The sequence below is a fragment of the Paramormyrops kingsleyae genome, chromosome 25 (assembly GCF_048594095.1).
Source record: "Paramormyrops kingsleyae isolate MSU_618 chromosome 25, PKINGS_0.4, whole genome shotgun sequence".
NCBI classification, from domain to species: Eukaryota; Metazoa; Chordata; class Actinopteri; order Osteoglossiformes; family Mormyridae; genus Paramormyrops; species Paramormyrops kingsleyae.
Genome location: NC_132821.1, coordinates 4,397,447 through 4,418,834, shown reverse-complemented (window position 1 = coordinate 4,418,834; position 21,388 = coordinate 4,397,447). Strand labels below are relative to the sequence as shown.

General features: G+C 41.0%; 1 protein-coding gene across 3 annotated transcripts in view; it reads right to left on the bottom strand.

Moving 5' to 3' along the window:
- Positions 1 to 1,238: 1,238 nt before the first annotated feature.
- Positions 1,239 to 21,388, bottom strand: part of LOC111835802 (rab11 family-interacting protein 5-like) — a 39,018-nt gene continuing 18,868 nt past the window's right edge. For 2 of the 3 annotated variants that reach the window (XM_023796472.2, XM_023796474.2), the window contains 3 exons: positions 17,334 to 17,910; positions 7,805 to 7,961; positions 1,239 to 5,000 (listed from right to left, as the gene is read on the bottom strand). In XM_023796472.2, coding sequence (XP_023652240.2) covers positions 4,740 to 5,000; positions 7,805 to 7,961; positions 17,334 to 17,910 — 995 coding nt within the window. In that variant the 3' untranslated portion in view covers positions 1,239 to 4,739. The remainder of the gene's footprint in view (positions 5,001 to 7,804; positions 7,962 to 17,333; positions 17,911 to 21,388) is intronic. The other variant, XM_023796473.2, reaches the window with a different exon arrangement.

The window sequence follows — 21,388 nt, the reverse complement described above, 5'->3', positions numbered from 1 at the left end:
AAGATAGACAATGACTGAAAGAGCAATGTCATGAATGGCCAAAGCTAGGTTTCTCCGCAGGGTTGCTATGTATGTATGACAGGATGAGGGGCTCCAAGATTTGAAAAGTCCCATATAGCACTTCCATTTTGCTTTTTCAAAAATTTTGATGTAGATGCAGAAGCTTCTTCTGAATTATTGTCTGGCAAGAATTCTGGAGAAATTCACCTAAATGAGGTAGTGTTGTCTATGTCCTGATGGAGCACAGCACCCCCAAACAATGATACTCCTACCATGACTGAACACTGAAATCAGGGTCTAACTGTGGGACATTTTTCTGCCTGATATGCTGGGTGGTCCAATGTTTTGTGGTACCTAGCCAGAGAACACCGCTTTCAATAAAATAAATTATGAGCCGATGTGCACTGAGAATTTCAATAGTAAGAGCTAAAGTTATTACTTAGTAATACGAAAATTAATGTTACAAATTCTGAAGAAGTGCAAATATTTTCCCTGGTACTGTATTTCACTGGGTGGTTTGGTGATTCTTTCTCTCACAAATGCCTCATACCTCAGGGGCTGCAACTTTAAATCCTGTTCTGTGTATGTGGAGTTTGCATGTCTTCCATATTCTTGTATATGATTGTTTGTGTTCCAAAATGGACTTGGACTGTGTCCTTGGAGGTTAGTGTCTTGTACTGCCTGGGATAGACTCCCGCCATCCCCCAGAACCCTGACCAGGATAAGTGGTTGGAAGTTTTTCACCGACAGTTGATAAAAAACCATTGTAATTGAAATTACATGCCAAATCTGCTTTGATCTTGATATACAGCACTTCTTCAAGGAGCATCACTGTGTGACGACTACTATTGTCATGACACGGAAAAGAACAACTCAAGGGCTGCGGTACAGTAAACGGAAAGGGGCTTTCTTAAACCAAATCACAAAGTATTATGGGGAAAACAAAGCGGGAGCACGAGGAATCCAGACGGGGGAACAGGGAAGACTTGTACAGGGACAGACATAGACAACAGGAGGGACAACGTCAATGACTGGACTGGGGCTGACAAGATACAGAGGCACTCATATGCAACAATCAATGAGCAACAGGTGTGGCTCATTAGGGCCACATCAGGGTGGCGATAGAAGGGTCAGGCAGACATGATAACAAGTGTATGCAACACACATGATGAAAAGAAATTAAGTACACTCACAACACCATTTGCTGTATTGTTACATATATTTTAATTAAGAACAATTCAAGGATCAAATTCCTTAATACACTATACAATGCAAAAAAAACAACTAGGGGATTTTGACAAGGAGCTGAAAGATTTGTAGAATTATTATTATAATTATTATTATTATTATCCAAGAATTGTATCACATGGAATTCTATAACAACCAAAATATTCTTTTTTTCTTAATTCATCATAATATGGCTTTCGTTAATCAATAGCATGGGGTTTGCACAGTGGCTCAGTGGATAGTACTCATACCTCAGACTCCATGGTTGGGGGACTGAATCACACCTTTCCTTCGTTTGCATGGAGATGTTCTCTCTGCGTGATATGGGATTTCTCTGGCAGTCCAAAGACTAAGATCAGTTAGCAGTTAGTTTAACTGGTGTCTCTGAAATGCCCACTGTTAGTAATCAATACTGCCGTTAAGAACATCTTTACACAAAACAAATGGTGTATTGGATGTATAAGGTTATAACAGTGATACTGGAATACATTAAATGGGCATTCTTGAATGGCATTTATAATGTAAACATGAGTTCTATGACTGGACATATGAATGCACTATAATGAGTATGTGACCTTTAGTAAAAGCATATCTGTTAGGTAATGCAGAAGAATGGATATACTGAGAATAATTTATGACATTCTAAGCTGTGTCTCTATAATCAGTGTAACCTGTGTAGATATTACACAATCCTGCATAAGGCATTAGTGCTGCTGCAGAAAAAGTACTCTGGGGTAACTGGCTGCCATATCTAGTCAAACGCGTTCAGGGTCTCTGTGGGGAACCAATGCGCATGGAAAAAGGGAAAAAATGCTGAGCGTCTCAACATTCAATCTGTCTTAAATACTATGCACGTTCATAAACACCAGGGGCCTCATTTATCAAAGCTACGTACACACAATAAGATGCTCAACACGTGAGTACACAACTTTTTATGCAAAATCGTGGATTTATCTTGCAAAACTTGACTGGAAGAAAATGTGCATGTTTAGGGAAACTCACTTGGTGGTATAAGCAACATTTTGGACATATTGAGAAAAGGCAACACCCATTGTAAAGCAGGGAATTTAAGGTAAACCAGCAAAGTGACAGCACTCATGCCAATAATTCATACCACCAACTTGCGCTTTCGCATGAAACACCATTAAATCTAAAAATGTGAACTTGGGTGTATTTTAATTATTATTATTCATTATTAATTCCATTTATTTCATTCTGTTGGAATACCGTTTATTTGTGTAGGCTAAAGACTATATACTAAATGTGAATTAGGCATAGATATTCGCATGTATGGAGCAACGTATTCAAAAAAGTCTATAGTCACAAGAATGTTATACAGACATTGTTACTGACTATGTTAACAGAAAGATTGGAAGGAAACAAGTTTTCCACATTATTTTTACTTATTTGCACTATTGCCTCTGCATAAAATGACTGAACTTTGCCATTTTGCATAAAATGTATGTTTCTCTGTGCTGTAGGTGGACAGGAAATGGTAAAACCTCCATTTGCAGCAATGCCCGATTTTCCTAATGCAATCTGCGCAATCGATTGCACTGACATTGTAATAAGTTAACCTCAGATCAAACCAAAGTTTATCAAAGGCACAACAGTATAGACACAACAGACAAACTACTTTGTAAATAAATTCCATTTCCTTCTATTACTGTGAAAGACATGTGTTATGCCGTCATGATGTTAACATTATGATCCAGTCATTTTGAGTTTCACATACCACATCAGTACCTCCCGACTGCTCTGCCAAATGCATGTCAAAGTTTGAAGGTGAAGATGTGGGTTTGCCCTTGACAAATATAGTCTCAGTGGCCCTATGCACAGCAAGTCATTTCCTTCTCTCTGTCTTCAGATCCTACCACTTATTTATATTTATTTCAGGTATAGTGCGTTTTGTAGAGCTGATAAGAACATAAGAACTATACAAATGAGAGGAGGCCATTCGGCCCATCAAGCTCGCTTGGGGAGAACTTAACTAATAGCTCAGAGTTGTTAAAATCTTATCTAGCTCTGATTTAAAGGAACCCAAGGATTCAGCTTGCACTACGTTATCAGGAAGACTATTCCATACTCTGACTACACGCTGTGTAAAGAAGTGCTTCCTTAAATCCAGTTTGAAATGTTCTCCCGCTAATTTCCACCTATGGCCACGAGTTCTTGTATTTGAACTAATGCTGAAGTAACTATTCGGTTGAACAGCATCCAAACCTGTTAGAATCTTATAGACCTGGATCATGTCCCCCCTCAGTCTCCTTTGCTTGAGGCTGAACAGATTTAGCTCAAATAACCTTTCCTCGTATGACATTCCTCTAAGACCAGGAATCATTCTTGTGGCCCTACGCTGCACCTTTTCTAAGGCCGCAATGTCCTTTTTAAGATATGGTGACCAAACCTGCACACAATATTCTAGGTGAGGTCTCACCAAGGAATTGTATAATCTTAGCATTACCTCTCTTGACTTAAACTCCACACACCTGGAGATATACCCCAACATCCTATTGGCCTTTTCTATTGCTTCCCCGCACTGGCAAGAATGAGACATGGAAGCATCAACATACACACCAAGGTCTTTCTCATAATCAGCTACCTTTATTTCAGTAGGTCCCATAAAATACCTGTAATTTATATGATGGAATTTACTGCTGTGACAATGTGTTGCCATACAGCACAAGTTTATTATCATTGCATAAAGTACAAGTAATCGAAGAAAGAAATGCCGTTTGGCATCTATCCAAAAGTGCAAAAGTGCAGAACAATATATACCTGTGTGATAATTAAAAAATGTACATCTATACTTGTTGATCTTTTTTATCAACATGCTTAGGGCACCAAATATAACATTCTGTTGTGCTGTTTTTTTGGTTTCTTATTTACAGACGCGATCATTAGACTTTGCAACCACAAAGGCTTGATTTGCATATTCTATGAGTGTGCAGGTCATTTGCATTGACCATTTATGGATATCTGTAGGTGGCAAATGTACGAGGATTGTGCACATACGCACATTTACAAGACAGTCCTGACATTTCTGAGGGAAATTGTGCGTACACCAAGTTTCATAAATCCAATTTTTTTGTGCTACGCATTTTATTCCTTTTCATGGGTGCACATTTTTTCACACTGAAATTTCCACAAAGTTTGGTAAATGAGGCCCCAGGTGTCTAACAAGACTTTGAAGCCTCTGTTCACTATTACATGCTCATTTTGGCTTATAGCATGACAGGAGTAGGTGCACTTTGAGCAGCATTTTCAAATACAAATAGTTCATAGCTTTTATGTGAACTAGTCTATGCTCACTAAAGGAGTCAGATTTGAAACTGCACAGTTTTCCTTCACAAAGACAATCCTTTGGTAAATATGCATTTCAAAGCAGAAAGCCAGGTACATTGATAACATTCTGGATATTGATTTATTTAGTACTATATCTATAGTAGAAGGCTGACGTAATTTTAGGGTGAAGTATAATTATAAAATCTAGACCCATTCAATTAACCGCATCATTTGAACTTAGAGCGCACTTGCAACAATGTTGGTGTCTGCTCCATAATGCGCACCAGCAGCTTGTCAATGTAGTCCTCCAGGTCCCGCACCGTAAGCTTCATCTTCTTCAGCTCCAACTCTCGACACTTAAGCAAGGCCCCTTTCCTTTCAAGCTCAGCTGCTTGCTTCTTCAGCTCTGCTTCCTGCTGCAGAAGTAGAGAAATGAGGTCGCTGTTGGACAGGTGACAATGTGGGGTGCCCTCCTCAGAGAGAGACTGCTGAAAAAACAAGGAAGAAAAAGGGGAAATATACTGTTAGGAAGGAAAATTGCATACTTTCTTTACTCAGAAAAGTTACATATTGACAAAAGGTGATTACATTTATTCATTCATTACATAGCAATAATAGTTGGTAGCACTTTACTTGATGGGGTACAATTACTTAGTAACTTGGTTACTACTGAAGTACAAACCATGAATGAGTCATAGGGATGTAACGATACACTCAACTCACAATTCTGAGTTCACGATACGATATTCTCACGATTTTTTAGCTGACTGAGCTGCAGAGAAATAATATTCAATAATATTCCTTTATTTATCTTTCTAAACTGTGCAAAATGTGTCCTTTTCTTAACAATGCAACTGAATTGAATAAAATAAAATACTGTTTTAAAAAACTCCCAAATCAAAATAAGTAAATAAAAAAAAATATTCAAATAAATAAACTAAGCCTTGCATGTGCAGCTTTTTAGCGTGGTTTGCCCTTTTAATAATCTTTGATCTGGCGGTGGAGAATGGAGCTGACTGTGGTGCCGGTGGACATGCTGAAGCATGTTCATTGTGCTATTTGTGTATGTTATCAGCATTTTACAATGTTTGCATGCAGTTTTTGTCTTGTCTGTGCTTTTCTCGCCGTTTTCGTTTGTGATTAAAAAAGCTAAAATGCTGCCACACCGCCGATTTAAGATCAGGCAGGGCATCCATTTTCTGAAACTGCTTAATCCCACCTGGGGTAGTGGGGGGACCAGAGTCTATCACGGGAATCAACCCTGGGCAGTCACCTATACACCATAGGGTGCACACACTCACAGGGCCAATTTAGACTCACCAATCAACTTATCCTGCACGCTTTTGGATCACGGGAGGAAACCGGAGCCCCTGGTGAAAACTGGGAGAGCGTGCAAACTCCACACAGAAAGGACCCGGGACTGAAAGCAGGACCTTCTTGCTGTGAGTTAGCAGCGCTAACCACTGCACCACCACGCCGTCCTCAATTTGAAATTCGCTCGCCTTCTCGCGTTCGGTCAAAACCAAAAACTGACGTACGACGTCGACATGAATACGCAGTGACATCTGAAGTCGAACTCACGTCGTGAAATTAAATGTAATATCACACCAGTTTTTCTGTTAAAGTATTGTGAAGTAATGCTAAAGTAGCGATTCATTTTCCGGATCAGCCGGTTTAAATCGTCACACATTTACATCGATTTTTAACCAATTTGCGATTCATCGTTACATGCCCAATGAGTCATGAACAAATATAGTTGCTACTAGAGATAACTTTCGATTCACTAATGATGAACAAATATGAGATCAGCATTTAACTTGTGTAATTCAGGACTTGTTACTTCACTAGTTCACAAAGGTTTACAGAATTAACATATAGAAATAAATATAGTAACTGCTTGGGGAAAAAACTGCATCATGATTCATTCATGATTAACAAATATGAGAACAGTATTTAACTTCATGATTTGTTTCAGTGTTCCAGCATTCCAGAAGGGTTTACAGAATTAACAGGTATAGTAATGTAGGATCACACACATGCATGTGACAGGGCTGAGTACCTCTCACACCTGGTGTGAGAGGTACTCGTTGGCCTAGGCACAAAAGAGGGGCCAGTGGCCGCACACATACACAGACACACACACACAGATAACAAGGGAGGCCAGCACTCCAACTTTTATGGCCCAAAGATTTAGGGACCTACAGACAAGCAGAGTGGACCTCAAGGACAGGGGTCCCTCGACTTGGCACGCAACCCCCTCCCTGTACATCCTGCCTTTGGTGCCACGGACTCACCCAACACCCTAAAGAAAGTTTCTTTTAAGTTTGGCTTTTGTATACCCTGTATATTCCTTTACTCATGATTGCTAGTCTCAATATCCAGATAGGTTATGTTTGTGTCTGTCCTTAGAAATAGAGAACCAGTTGGCCGAAGCACCAGCGATTGCTCTGACAGCAGACAGCTGGACGTCAAGGGCTACACAAAGCTACCTGACTGTAACGGCACATTACATTAACGCTGAATGGGAGATGAAAAGCCATGTTCTTCAGACCCCTTGAGAGTCACACGAGTGAGGATCTGGCCAAAGGGATGGCAGAAGCAGTGGAATAGGAAACAAAACTGATTGAAACTGAGTTCCATATAAAAACAAAATTGTTCTTTTCTTTCTATTAGTTTATAACTACTACAATATTACATTAATTTTTTTTATCAGGAGCTTTTTGGTTTTGGTTATAAAGGAGGTTTTGTTTTATTTGCTGCTAAAAAGAAACCCCAGAAGATGGGTGAAGAATAGCTTCATCATTGTTTAAAGTAAAAGAAAAAAACAAGATCATACTTTTTTGATGTTTTAATAAATAAAAAAGTGAAAAAAAATCTGAGAAATTATCTGGCATTTATTATTTTTTTTGCCGTATCGAAAACATACCGAACCGTGACACCACTGTGTCGTATCGAACCGAACCGTGATTTTTGTGAACCGTTACACCCCTAATATATATATATATATTTATAAAATACAACTTTCAACTTCAGCCATTTCAGACATTAAAATGGAACTACATGCCATTTTAACTTAATAACATGGACATGTCTTACCTGTTTTTCCTGTGTTCTTTACCCTTTTATTTCTGTTCCTCACCACTGCTTAACACCACCCATCCTTAAGTAAAGTCCCAGTTCCATCACCCAGTGACACATGCTTTTATATCTTGTCTCTCCCAGGACAAGTCTTCCAAGGATATTCATTACAGGATGAATTAAAAGAACATGTAAACTTAAACCACTAGCCTACCTTGCTTCTTTCAGCCTCAGGCTGGCCGTGTTGAGTATTCCTTCCTGCCTGGATGGTGGACTTTAGCTTCTCTAACCCACTGGTGAGTACTGAGCGGCTGTCTGACCGTCTCTCCTCCTGAGCAGCTGTAGTAGTCAGTGGTTTAACTGGATGAGGACTGAAAGGGGAAATAAAGATTTTGAAGTATTGACAAAATGCTCATGAAGGGATTAGGAAGACTAATCTAGGGTTAAGAGTAATTGAGTTTGAGTGTTCACCTGACTGCGATAAACAGTTAGAAGATGGATGGACAGATGGAATATCTTAAACTGGATCACTTCGGTATGGACAATGTGTAGATAAATTATCACATTTGACAATAGATGGCTGGAAGGATTATTAGATTATATACTGAAATAAGTCAAATGAATGACTGAACATTACATTTATGTAGCACTTTACAAGACATCCAAAGCACTTTACAGAACCAATGGGGAGGCACTTCAACCACCACCACTGTGTAGCCCCCACCTGGATATTGCGAGAACAGCCATTCTGTGCCAGTATGCTCACCACACAGCAGCTAAGGTGGAGAAGGGGCAGGAGAGAATTCACCATTTAAATATAGGGGATGAATAGAAGAGCAGATTTGAAAGGGCCACAGTGGGAAATTTAGCCAGGACATCGGGGTACCACCCCTACCCTTTCATAAGAGACCCAAGGATCTTTTATGATGTCAGACAGTCAGGACCTCGGTTTTACGTCTCATCCAAAGGACAGCACTATTTTTACAAAACAGTGTTCCCATCCCTGCACTGGGATTCAGACACACCACAGGATGGGCTAACCTACTGGCCACACTAACACTTCTTCCAGCGGCAACCTAGCTTTCCGAGTTGGTGTCCCATCCAAGTACTGGCCAGGCCTAAGCCTGGTTAGCTTCAGATGGATCATCTAGTCTAAACTGCAGATGATATAGCTGCTGACATATAGTACAACAAAATGTAAGTGTACAATCAAAACCTATCCATCCACCCATCCATGCATTCATCCATCCATAGACCCATCCATCATTCCACATTCCATTTTCTGTACCTGCTTCTCTCTTGCGAGTCCGGAGCCTATCTTGGAAGCCACACAAGGCAGGCAATTACCCAGGACAGGGCACCAACCCATTGCAGGAAATCAAAACCCAAATGTACCAAATTCTGTATTAATGTAATATTTTATGTAAGTTTTATTATCTGATATCTTTATATTACAGCAATGTTACAGCAATGAATAATGGAGAGTTAGTCACTGTGGACATAGGTATACAATGCAATATAAATTAGGTTGCTGTTGACGATGAATAAGTGATGAAAAACCAATCTGCCCCCAGTTTGCAGTTCCCTGGTATAGATCCACAACTCAAACTGTTGGTACACTCAAATGTGGTCTCAAAATCAAATAACTAATCAAGATTTCTCCTTTCTACTTAGTATGGATCGACCAACATCCTTTTTTCAATGCTGATATTGATTATTGGAGCCTGATTACCCATAACCGCGCCAATTTTCTGTAAATTGGTCCCAAGGCTGCAAGAAATACGTTGCACCATCTCAGCATTAGTGGCCTTCCTACACAACCTAACACGGTGGTTAGAAATCTTGGTCTTCTAGTTGATTCAGATCTATGTTTTGATGCTCACATAAGAAGTATTACTAGAACTGCGTTTTATCATCTACGGAACATAGCCAAGCTTCGTAAGATGCTCTCACTTCATGATGCAAAAAAATTAATACATGCCTTTGTAACTTCCAGACTGGACTACTGTAATGCCCTCCTGTCTGGTTGCCAGTCTGGATCCTTACATAAACTTCAGCTGGTACAGAATGCAGCAGCCAGAGTTCTCACAAACACTAAAAAATTTGATCACATTACACCAGTCTTATCCTCCCTTCATTGGTTACCAGTTAAGTCTCGGATTGACTAAAAAATACTGCTATTAACTTATAAAGCACTGAATGGCCTTGCACCAGAATACCTTAGTGATCTGCTGACCTCATACAACCCCCCCACGCTTGCTTCGATCTCAAGGTGCGGGATATCTGTTAGTACCTAGGGTAGAAAGAGCTACGGCAGGCTGCAGAGCTTTCTCCTACAGAGCTCCCCAGCTGTGGAATGGTCTTCCACCGGATGTGCGGATTTCAGGCTCACTCTCAATATTCAAGTCTAGACTAAAAACACACCTGTTTAGTTTAGCTTATAGGGACACTAGTTCTAGCTCTAGCTAGCTTCTCACTCCCAGTTATACCTATAGTGTGAGGTGTAGAGCTGGGTGGGGATCGGTGCCATTGGCTTTGGATAAACTGAATTGACAGTGCTGTCACTCTAGCTTCATAATCACTTGTGGGATTGGAGTGCTGTCATTTCAGGGACTCCCCATGCCTGCATTCCCAGCTGCCTCTCCCTCCTACTTATGCTGCCATAGCCTTATCTGCCAGAGCATTTCACTTCATATTGCACTCATCTAACTTTTAGCACTGCCTATAGTCTCCCCTACTTTGACTAATTGCATATTTTATTTCCCCTACTCCTCCTGCGGGGAGCTGCCTGGAGCCCTCAATCTATCAAGATGTCCAGCACACCCTGCTACATGTGACGTCGCCTCTACCAATGACGTCCGTGCATCCAGCTCGCCGTTCTGCCTGTGTCATCTTCCATGTATGACCCGCTCATCATGACCATCTTCCCCCTGCTCCCCGTTTGTGTCTCAAAATGTACTGTATTTGATTCTCCCTGCCGGCCCCTGGAGGTTGGGCTCCCCCTTTGAGTCTGGTCCCTCCCAAGGTTTCTTCCTTCTAGGGAGTATTTCCTTGCCACTGTCGCCCATGGCTTACTCACTGGGGGCTTTGGGTGGGGATGCTGTAAAGCGCTTTGAGATGATGTAATGTTATGATAATGCACTATACAAAAATAAATTTATTTGTTGTTGTAGTAAATATTCTATCATATTGTAAGTTGTTAAAAAAGGAACACAATTTCGACCCAAATACTGCATTAACTAAACATGTTTAATAAAAATTTGAAACATTACAACACCTGGGGAAAAAAGTGCTTGAAAAACTATTACTTAAAAAACGAGTTTCCACTAATGCTGAGACAGTGAAATGGAACACAAATATAACAGCATCTGCCAGAAGTGAAAAATGAAGGAAGATTTAGAGAAAAAAAAATGCAAAGCTCCCCAAAATAGACAGATTCATTAAAAAATGTTGTGGACACAGCTACCACCACCACTAGTTTAACATTAAATTGATGATTTGACTGAAACTGCACAGCAAAAAGCCTGGAATGTAAGTAGAACTTTTTTATTTAAGCAATCAGATATGCTAATTGATGAATGCACCTTATGTCACGTCCCAAAGGGCAGCACTCACTGGTTGAAGAGAAACCAACTCTCCTCCCACTCTGCCCTCTATGTGAGCTCACCTTTTAGCATGACCAGTACGAAGTATTGTTGCCCTCGTGCACTGTTGGAGATCGGGTCCTGGACCTTGTTACACCCCCTTCCAGGATGCATACAAAGCCTTTTCCCATGCTCCATTTGGCAAATCAGATCATAGCTCCATTCTGTTCCTGTTTGCCTACAGACAGAAGCTGAAACAGGAAGCACCAACCCTCAGGACAGTGCATCGCTGGATGGACCAATCAGAAGCCACACTATGTGATTGTTTCTATCACGCAGACTGGGACATGTTGTTCCATCCATAACAAATAAAGTTTACCCAAACCAGAAACCATGGATCAACAGTGATGTTTGCACGTCACTACCTTCCACATCGGACTACAGGCACACCAGATACCAACTGTGGAAGACCATAAAAACAGCAAAACACGAATACAGGGACCAAGTTGAATCACAATTCAACAACCCCACAAGCATGTGGCATGGACTAAACATCATCGCAGACTTCAAAGGGAAAAACAGCATGCCGCAGACCACAGCCTCTCTGTCCGAAGGGCTAAATGTGTTTTTTGCTCGATTCAACACCGCGAGACTGGTCAGCGTGCACACTGCAGATGACATCATCGCATACATCGTGTCTGAGGAAGAGAAAGTTTCAGGTGAGTGAACGCTTGTAAAGCTGCTGGCCCTGACGGAATCCCCAGCTGTGTCCTCAGGTCATGCGCATCTCAGTTGGCTGGAGTGTTCATGAACATCTTCAACCTCTCCCTCTCTGTCTGTGGTTCCTGCCTGTTTCAAATCGGCCACCATCGTCCCTGTACCCAAGTCTTCAACAATCACATCATTGAATGACTGGCGACCAATTGCCCAATATAAGCAAAAGCTTTAAAAGGCTGGTCAGAGACTTCATCTGCTCTGCGCTCCCTGAATTAGTGGATCCACTGCAATTTGCATATCACCACAATGGGTCCACCTATGATACCATAGCCCTGACTCTCTACACTGCCCTGTCCCACTTGTTGGTAGATTGTGGTCGTTCTCCGGTAGCCCCGAACTGTGTGATCAGTCTGCATCCCATGGTGAGGCGCACTTGTTCAGGGAGTACATTCACCTGTTAATAACCCTGGACAATACCATCTAGGACTGCTGCCACCAACGCACCCAAACAGAGGCACAGACACCCAGCTCCATATCTCCGGCTGACAAAACAGAACCCATGCAGCTCGGTCGTGCCCCAGTGACAGCGACAGAGAAACAATGACAATACCAAACCTGTCTCTGCCTGTACTGCAAAGAGGCTTGACATATGCTCCAAGACTGCCCTGTGCACCTCTCATACCACAGAGACATCGTGAAGGTATCACTCGAGCTTCTGCGCTATTGATCTCCTGGATGAGGCTACTCTGCCTAAGGATCGTCTATTCCTCTGGTCCCGACTTGAAGAGGAAGCTATGAATGTCTATCTGGAAGAGGGCTTAAAACAAGATATTATCCGTCTGTCTACCATACTGGTAACCTCCGGGATCTTTGTTAAAAAGAAGGATGGAAGGTTGCACCCATGTGTGGATTACCGTGCCATGAATGCCATTATGATTAGATGGAGAGAACTCCTGCTGCTAATTCCCTCTGCTCTCGAAAAATTGTGAGAAGCAGTAATCTTTACTAAACTCTAACTCCAAAGTGCCATACTCCAAATATGATCAGGATACATGAGGGGTATGAATGGAAAACCTAATTTATCACATATTTAGGACAATACAAATATCTTGTTATGCTATACGGATTAGCTAATAGTCTGTCGATCTTTCAGGTGTTTACAGTACGTATGAGGTTCTTTCTGACTTGGTGAATAAAGGTGTGGTGGCTAACATCAATGACATCCTCATTCACTCACCCCCCCACCCCCGCACTACATGTTATCTACATGACATCCATGTCCGGGAAGTCCTCCAACGACTGAGAGACTATCAACTGCTTGTGAAGGGTGAGAAATGTGAATTTCATCCTGCCTCTCTTAAGTTCTTAGGGTACCTCATTCAGCCTGGCACGGTGGGTATGGAGAAAGATAAGGTAAAGGCAGTCCACGAATAGCATCTCCCCAAGACCATTAAAGAACTGCAATGATTTTTGGGATTTGCTACTGTTTACCGCAGGTTCATTCGAAACTTCAGTCAGGTTGCTGCTCCCTTAACTTCCCTTCTTCAGGGAAAAAAAACACCATTCTTTGCTGGACCCCAGAAGCCACAAAGGCTTTCGAGAGATTACGGAAAGTATTCTTCAACAACTCGATTCTGATCTGCCATTCGAGGTGGAGGTTGGTGCCATTCTTCTACAAAGGCATATGACGATGGGTAAGCAACATCCTTGTGTTTATTAGCCTTAGGAGCTCTCTCCTTCCGAACGTAACTATGATGTCGAGAATCAAGAGCTCTTGGCCATTAAATTAGCGCACCACTGGATGTAGGGAGCTATGTATCCATTTGTCGTTTTTACCGATCACCGTAATTTAGAGTTCATACAGAATGCCAAAAGATTAAATGCGAGGCAAGATCGCTAGTCACTCTTCTTCACCTGATTCGATTTCAAAGTCTCTTACCTTCCTGGTTCCAAAAACCAGAGAGCTAATGCTCTATCCCGGCAGCTGAACTCTCCCAATGCCATTGAACAACCCTCATCCATCTTGTCTCCAATCTGCTTTGTGGGTCCTGTGGTGTGGTCATTAGATGAGTCTATTCTGGATTCAAATCACCAGTGTGCCCCTCCTTCCAACTGCCCTGCCAGGACCCTGAGGCTACTCTCAAGGCCAGGGGTGGCCAATCTTATCTGCAAAGGGCCGGTGTGTATGCAGGTTTTTGGAATAACCTGTAGGTCAGCTGTTCAAACCCAGGTGTGAGGACTCATCAGCCAATCGTTCCTCTAATTAGTAGTCTAATTAGGGAGTTGCAGCGAAAACCTGCATACCCACCGGCCCTTTGAAATTGGCCACCCCTGCTCAAGGCAATACAGGTGGCGGAAGGACATTGAGGAAAATGTGGCCTCCTGCTCAGAATACGCACAACTCAAGTCATCTAACCAGCCCCCTCTGGATTACTCCAACCTCGACCTGTCCTGTTTCAACCATGGTCACTATCTCTGAATTGTACTCCAATCTTTCCAAGGAAAAACAGTGATTCCGGCTATCATCGATCGATTTTCTAAGATGTATAGCCTAGTCCCTCTTCCAAAGCTTCCTACAGCCAGTTAACTAGCTGATTTATTGGTAACTTGGGTTTTCCATTATTATGGCATTCCAGAGGACATAGTGTGGGTTGCAGACCTCAGTTCCTATCACAAGTGTGGAGAGCCTTCTGTGTAAGCTGAATATTACCCTGAGCCTGTCCTCTACCCAGTAACGGGATGGCCAAACAGAGGAGGAGGAGGTGTCTAAATCCCTAGGGCTCTTGTGCAAGGACCAGCCTGTCGACTGGGCATGTCACCTTCCTTGGGCCATATATGCCCGTAATGGCAAAATCAACCCCAGTACTAACTTTACTCCATTCCAATGTGTTCTAGGTTTCCAGCCACCACTGTTCCTGTGGGATGCAACCCTATGCCACGTCCCACTCATTGAAGAGGGATGCTGTAAGGAGGTATGGTCTCCCGCCGTCTCCTCGAACACCAAGCAGCTAGACAAAAGACCCATGCTGACCACTGGAGATGTCCAACTCCCATCTACCAACCTGGTCTACGTGTCTGGTTATCGACGCAAAATTTGAAGCTGCCAACCAGTCGGAAATTGGCACCCTGGTTCATTGGCTTTTCAAAGTGGTACACTGGGTCAGTCCCAACTAGTACCGTCTGCTGCATCCAAGTATGTACCATCTCTCACCCACATTCCATGCTTACTTACTGAAACCGGTACATTACAGCTCCATGCATCCCCGCATTGATGTTGTTGTCCTGGCCCCTCAGACACTGCAAGATGAGGATAAGGTTTATACTATCTGTGCCCTCCTAGACTGTTGCAGGTGCCGGGGCAACTCCACTATCTTGTGAACTGGGAGGGGTACGGCCCAGAAAAATGCTTGAGTACCACTTTTGGACCCGGACCTGACTGCCCTTCCACCACAACCGCCCTTAGAAACATAGACCCCATCCTCGGAGTCGGCCCTGTCCCCTTTTTTGGCCTCCAGGAGGCAGCTGTCCTGTCTCATCCCGAAGGGCAGGGCTCCCGGTTGAACAGAAACCAGCCTTGCTAATAAACCCTCGATCTCCATAACACGTAGGTATCTACTCCTGCTTGTATTTGTTTTTGAAACAGCAAGTTTGAGGAAATATTAGTGAGTGAATGGAATATGTTACCTATGTGTGCTTACTGTCAACTTTAAATACTTTTGAACTTACGGCTATCATTCTAAGGTCCAATCCCAATATGCTCTCTAAGCACTTTACCATTAGAGAATTAATTAATATGACATGGTAAATGATTGAGGTTGAGAGGCTGAGTGAGCTTGAAATGGTATAAATAGGAATGGGACAGCATGAAACATATCACGCTACCATGACAATGCTAAAGCATGATCCTTGCTATTGTGGATTTGTACTTTCTTCGCAGCAATAGCACTTAAGGGACCAACCGCCTAATTGGACTGTGTTCCAGGGTCATGCCTTACAGGGTGGACAAGAGGTAGTTTTCAAATAATCAAGTTAGTCCTTCTTGTCCAAACAGCATTGTTAAGCAATGACCAAAAGAAATGGTTTCTTTACCATTTACGTGTGTGAGGCAACAGTGCTAGCTAATACACCACCATGCTGCCCGCACTAGTGCATATTGGTTCGTCAACCCAGTGTTATTGCAGCTGACATTCCATGGAGATGATACTGAGCAGAAGCAAGTCATGTGTCTAAAGGCACCACCGACATTTTTGGCAGACTCATTAGTAACATAATAAGTTCTCTTTGGCTATATAATAAATTTTCAATTCCTACATATTGCAATGACTTAAAATATCACAGTGTGAACTTTTTCCAGTATTGTTCAGCCCAGAAAACATTCGCAAAAAATCAATAATATTAATATTTATAATTAAAGCAAAGGGGCTAACCTTCATTTTCAGTGATTATTTTGACGTACAGAAATCACAGAAAACAAATGAATGCAAAATAATTAAAATCAAAGTGATGACAAAGACTAGGATAGACTAAATGGCTAACCTTGGAATATTGGGTCATGCTGTGTTGATACTTAAGTTCTGTTTTGCATTAGTGACAGATGACTGTACTGGGGCACGACTGTATTTTCACTCAGTTTTAATGTGAAGTGTTTCTGCACAAATTATGCTTCTGTCCTTTAATTGAGTTTTGTCATGTAATCCTGACAGTTTTACGTCTGATTGCCCAAATAAGCAAGTACTACAGTATGTTTGTGGAAACAAGCCAAGAAAAGGTGAGTGATAGTACTTCTTAGTAACTTTACAGAAAGAACGAGCACAAAGTCACTTATAATATGTAACCACTGAAACCAGATTTTACAGATTTATAGTCCCTAAATGGGCGTCAACACAATATGTCTTTATGGGAAACATCTGCAAGAAAAACGCCTTCCACATGTGTACACAAACCTCAGCTTTAGCCTCACCATGATACAGAACTGCCTCCAAAGGCATCCTAACCAGGGTGTTCCCTTCATTGTGTATAACACTATTTTCAAACCAAACGAACAATAAGAACAAAGTGAATCTGCAAATAAAAGGATCTGAAAGTAAGATGGTAAGTGATCCTTCGGTCCAATTTGCCACAGAATCTTGAAAAACCCCTAGCAGAGCCCTGTATTTGTATTATGTGTAGAATATGTATTACAGAAATACTACCATTAAAACCTGTTTTTGCTAGATTACATAGATTTAAATGCAGTTCTAAGGACTTCTTCCTGTTTGTACTCATGGTAGCACTACAAAATGGAGACCAAATCCTGCTCCTGAAAGGTGGGTGTGTGTCACAAGTTTTACAGCAGCTTAAACGCAATAAACTTTTGTAAATGTCACTAACAGGCCACATTTGTGGTGTTTGATTTCATTCTACCCAAATCTGAAAACATGAACCTGAACAGCATACACTCACCTTGGTCTGCTCTGAGGGTCTTTGAAGCCGAACCAGCCTTTGTGTTTCGGCTCTGGTGGTACGCCTTGATCCTTGCAAGCCTTGGTACGGTCTGAGTCTTCCCCTCCAAGAGGGAGGTTATTCTTATGCTTTGTGCCATTGCCAGCTGATTCTCCTACTGCAGAAATCATGGGTATGGCCACCTGCACAGGTCGGCTTTCTGATTGGTCCTTGTCAGCCTTCCCAAACATAGGTACTTTTTCCTCTATTGCTGATTTATCAAAAGACCAGTGCCGGCCTTCACTGGTGCAGACATTTTGGGGATCTTCACTCCGGCGAGTGAGGTTTTGCAAGGAGCGGGAGAGTGGCATGCATTTCTGCAGCAACTCCAAAGAGGTGGCCTGGGTACCTGGGCCTCCAGAAACTAAAGAGTCAGCAGCATAGATATGGCTGCCGTTGATGCACAGTGAGGACTGTGACCGCAAGCCACTCTGGCACTTGGTGATAGGCTGAGACATGACAATAGTAATCTGACTGGTCTCATCACTGAAGGCCCGCTTGTGGCCCATGAGCTCTGGCAAAGGACTGACGGCATGTTCTGAGGAGAAAAGGTAGAATCCTTAGGTGCAAAACCTGGAATTTAAAACAATATACTTTTTCTTAACTCAGAATTACTTAAATAACTTTACAAAACAGTGTATTTATACTTAATTACAGACTGTTTCTCCATTTGGTCTCTTCACGAATCAAACCTTTTACAGTAGACAATGGAGTCCAAAAAAAAATCAACATTAAAATAAGCAAATAAATATAAAGATGTCAAAGAAGCAGCAAATATTGAGCAAAATACTTATCAAATAAGTCGTGAAAGTTGAAACACTATTCCCTTGATAAATCATACTGATTAAAAAAACCTAATAACTAATAAGTCATTAAACGACCTCTGCTAAGTGTTATCCATTTATATTACATAAAACACAACAATTCTGATATAATCACACAGACTAAACATTTCATTACTAGCAGAGTTAATAACATGCACCATACAGCAGAAAATATGTAGACCAATATACGAAAAAACCTTTTGGTATGTTACTCATGTTCTGAAATAATCATTAACGAAAGAGTAATGATAATAATAACTGATTAATGGTCTGAATCTTACTTTTAGTTTGTGTTTATTATTACAAGTTATTTCAGTCCCAGGATTAACTGAAACTGTAAAAATCATTCAGTAAAATCATTGTATAAAAATAGTTATTTCTCATTGACTCATAAATGACTTATAGATTAATTCATGGATTACTGCAATCTTACAAGCATTCAGTGAGACTGTGTCTGTTTATCAAGACAGTCAAAATCTAATCCCTCTCAGACTGCTGCACTGTTGCCCTGTACATCCATTTACTAATTTCGGATCAAATACAATTCCTGAGCTGTCATACAAGTGATGTCAATGTGTATTTTGTATCTGGAAGGACAGAGAACTTTTTTGATAAAAATTCATACTTGCATGAAATAATTGTTAATATGCAAAAAATTTCCATTGCATCCTTCCACATCCTGCATATAAAATCTATTTATTTTTCTCTTATGCTGCTGATTGTAAATAGCCAGCTACTACATAAATTGTTAGTGAGCTAAGCTTAGACTTAAATGAAACAGAATATAGCAAGCCAGTTTGCAGGTCTTGCCTTGCACTAGGCCAAATTTTTCACTCGGACACTTCTGACTCAAAAAATCTTGCCGAGTCTCTCCAAGTTCACAGCAAATGTCTACAGTCCCTATTAGTGCCCCCCGATTTCTTATATGAGCTTCATTGTTCTCTAACATATCGTCACTACTGACTTGGAGTAGGGGTAAGTGATATGATTAAATTCCATCACAATATATTTCTCCAAACTAAACTACGATAGTACAATGAAAATATTATTACAAGCCTACCTTACAAACTCTCCCTACAACTCCAAAAAACATGACACAGTTAAATTCCCCACAATATAAGTGTCAGGGTTCCCCACAATACATTTCCTCGACCAGCTACCTTACTACTGCCAATAAAATGTGCCAAACAGGGAGGCTAATGAAAAAAAAAAAAAACTATATACACTTTATTATATCATATAATAATCAGAAAATCATGTGCCCCACAGTTTGAGAAGAGCCACTGACCTGCCCAATGTTCCTGGGAAGTTTGCAAAAAGATCCACAGAATATGTTTAGATGACATTCTCTCCTTTATGAACCTCACACTTTATTTGACCTGTATTGCACATCTATTGCACATCACTATTTATTTCAGTATAGCTTTCCTTATTTATGCAATTTATTATATTGTTATTTTTAGGGCCCTATATTATAACCAGTGCATAGTGGCACCAGGTGTGACACAAGTCTTTGCTAGTATGAGTCAGACGCAGTTGTCCCATCTGAGCTCCTATGGGTGTGCCGGCCTTAAAATGAGATGGAATCAGGTACATTGTTGGCACAATTGCTTTTTTGAGGCAGCGATTGTGCTTTTGACCAACCAAAACATGGTTTAACGTCAATGCTGCACTGTTTTAAAGTGCGTTATTAAGATAGTACCATGCCAGATTTGAAGAAATATATGTGCAGGATTTTTCTGGGCAGGATGACCCAACAACACTGGTGTGTATAGAATGATGGAAAAAGATGGTTTGTTTGTGTGCTTTCACATCACACACGAGCAGATCCATTCCTCTACACAGAAGCATTCTTTTCTAGTACCTGGGAAATCCACCATTGTAATCGCAATCTGTCAAGGTGGAAGCAAACCTGTCATTTAAAGGGATTGGGAGATTTTACACACTAAACACACTCATGACTAAATACAACCTTTTTGGACCATGCACCTAGCGCTGCAACTATTTTTCTGCCATTAAACTAGCAAAAGTGGGTTGGGCATGCCCTAAAATAACTTGCACCATGTGCTTCAGATTATGAGCGTTGGAGTTATCCTTTTCACAATGGTAAGCCTGTTAGTTAACTCACTCTTCTCTTTGCTGTCACTAAGTGCTGTTGCTTCAATTATGGTGCAGTTTGTCACAAAATGTAATCAGGTCCAGATCTTCATCCTTACAACATATTAGTAAAGTTTGAAAGATATCAGTAAAATACTTTTTGAGTTTTTGTGCTAACGAAATGGACCTTTGCTATCACTATGCAGCAGTGCTTCAATATTGGGGCAGTCAAAATAAAAAACTGAATCAGTTCCTGTTCTTCCACACAATGCCCTTGCAAAGATCCATCAAATAGTTTTTCAGTTATTGTGTTAACAAGAAAGCAAATGCATCTGGGGAATACAATAAATATAATCTAAGTTATGTGTAGGGACTCGAAACAGGCTGCTGGAAGCCATCAAATATCACACAAAGCCAAATACTGTCCCCTTTCAAAAGAAAAATAATGATAAATAGTTACAAGAAATATTTTTTGTATTTCTTTTTTCAGCATTGCAAGCCACGTGTATTTTTATTCCAGGAAGTTGCCTCTATTGATTTTTTTTATTGAATAAATTGAGATAAAGTGCAGTTTTCAGTTTCCTCCAACAATTTTTTATTTAATAGCTATTATATTTAGAGGTGCACCGATCCAATATTCAGGACTGGTATACCTTTTAGATGGATCAGCTATCGGCCATATGTGACTAATCCACGCCTGAGACTTACTTATTTAGTTTTCGTCAGTCTGTAAAAATATAGCTCATATTTCTTGGTACATCGATTTGTACAATCAACCACACAACGGCTCTTCCTCATCTTATATGTTTTTTTTTTGGCATTCAAGTCGAACGTTAACGCTGCCACTCAGTTTATTGATACTCAATCCCACCTGCTGTGATGTCATGCACATACCCTTTGCAGTACAAGGAGCATAACAATATCAGATATGAGGATGATGACCTGGAAGTACTTTATGCTTTTAACAACTAGTGGCACAGTGATTCTTTGTAAAAACAAAGTTTTGAGAGGTGGAAGTAATGTTCAATGGAAAATCCCGCTAAACAAATCGCACACGATTATGCAAGACAACATGAATAATATGAAAAAATCAAT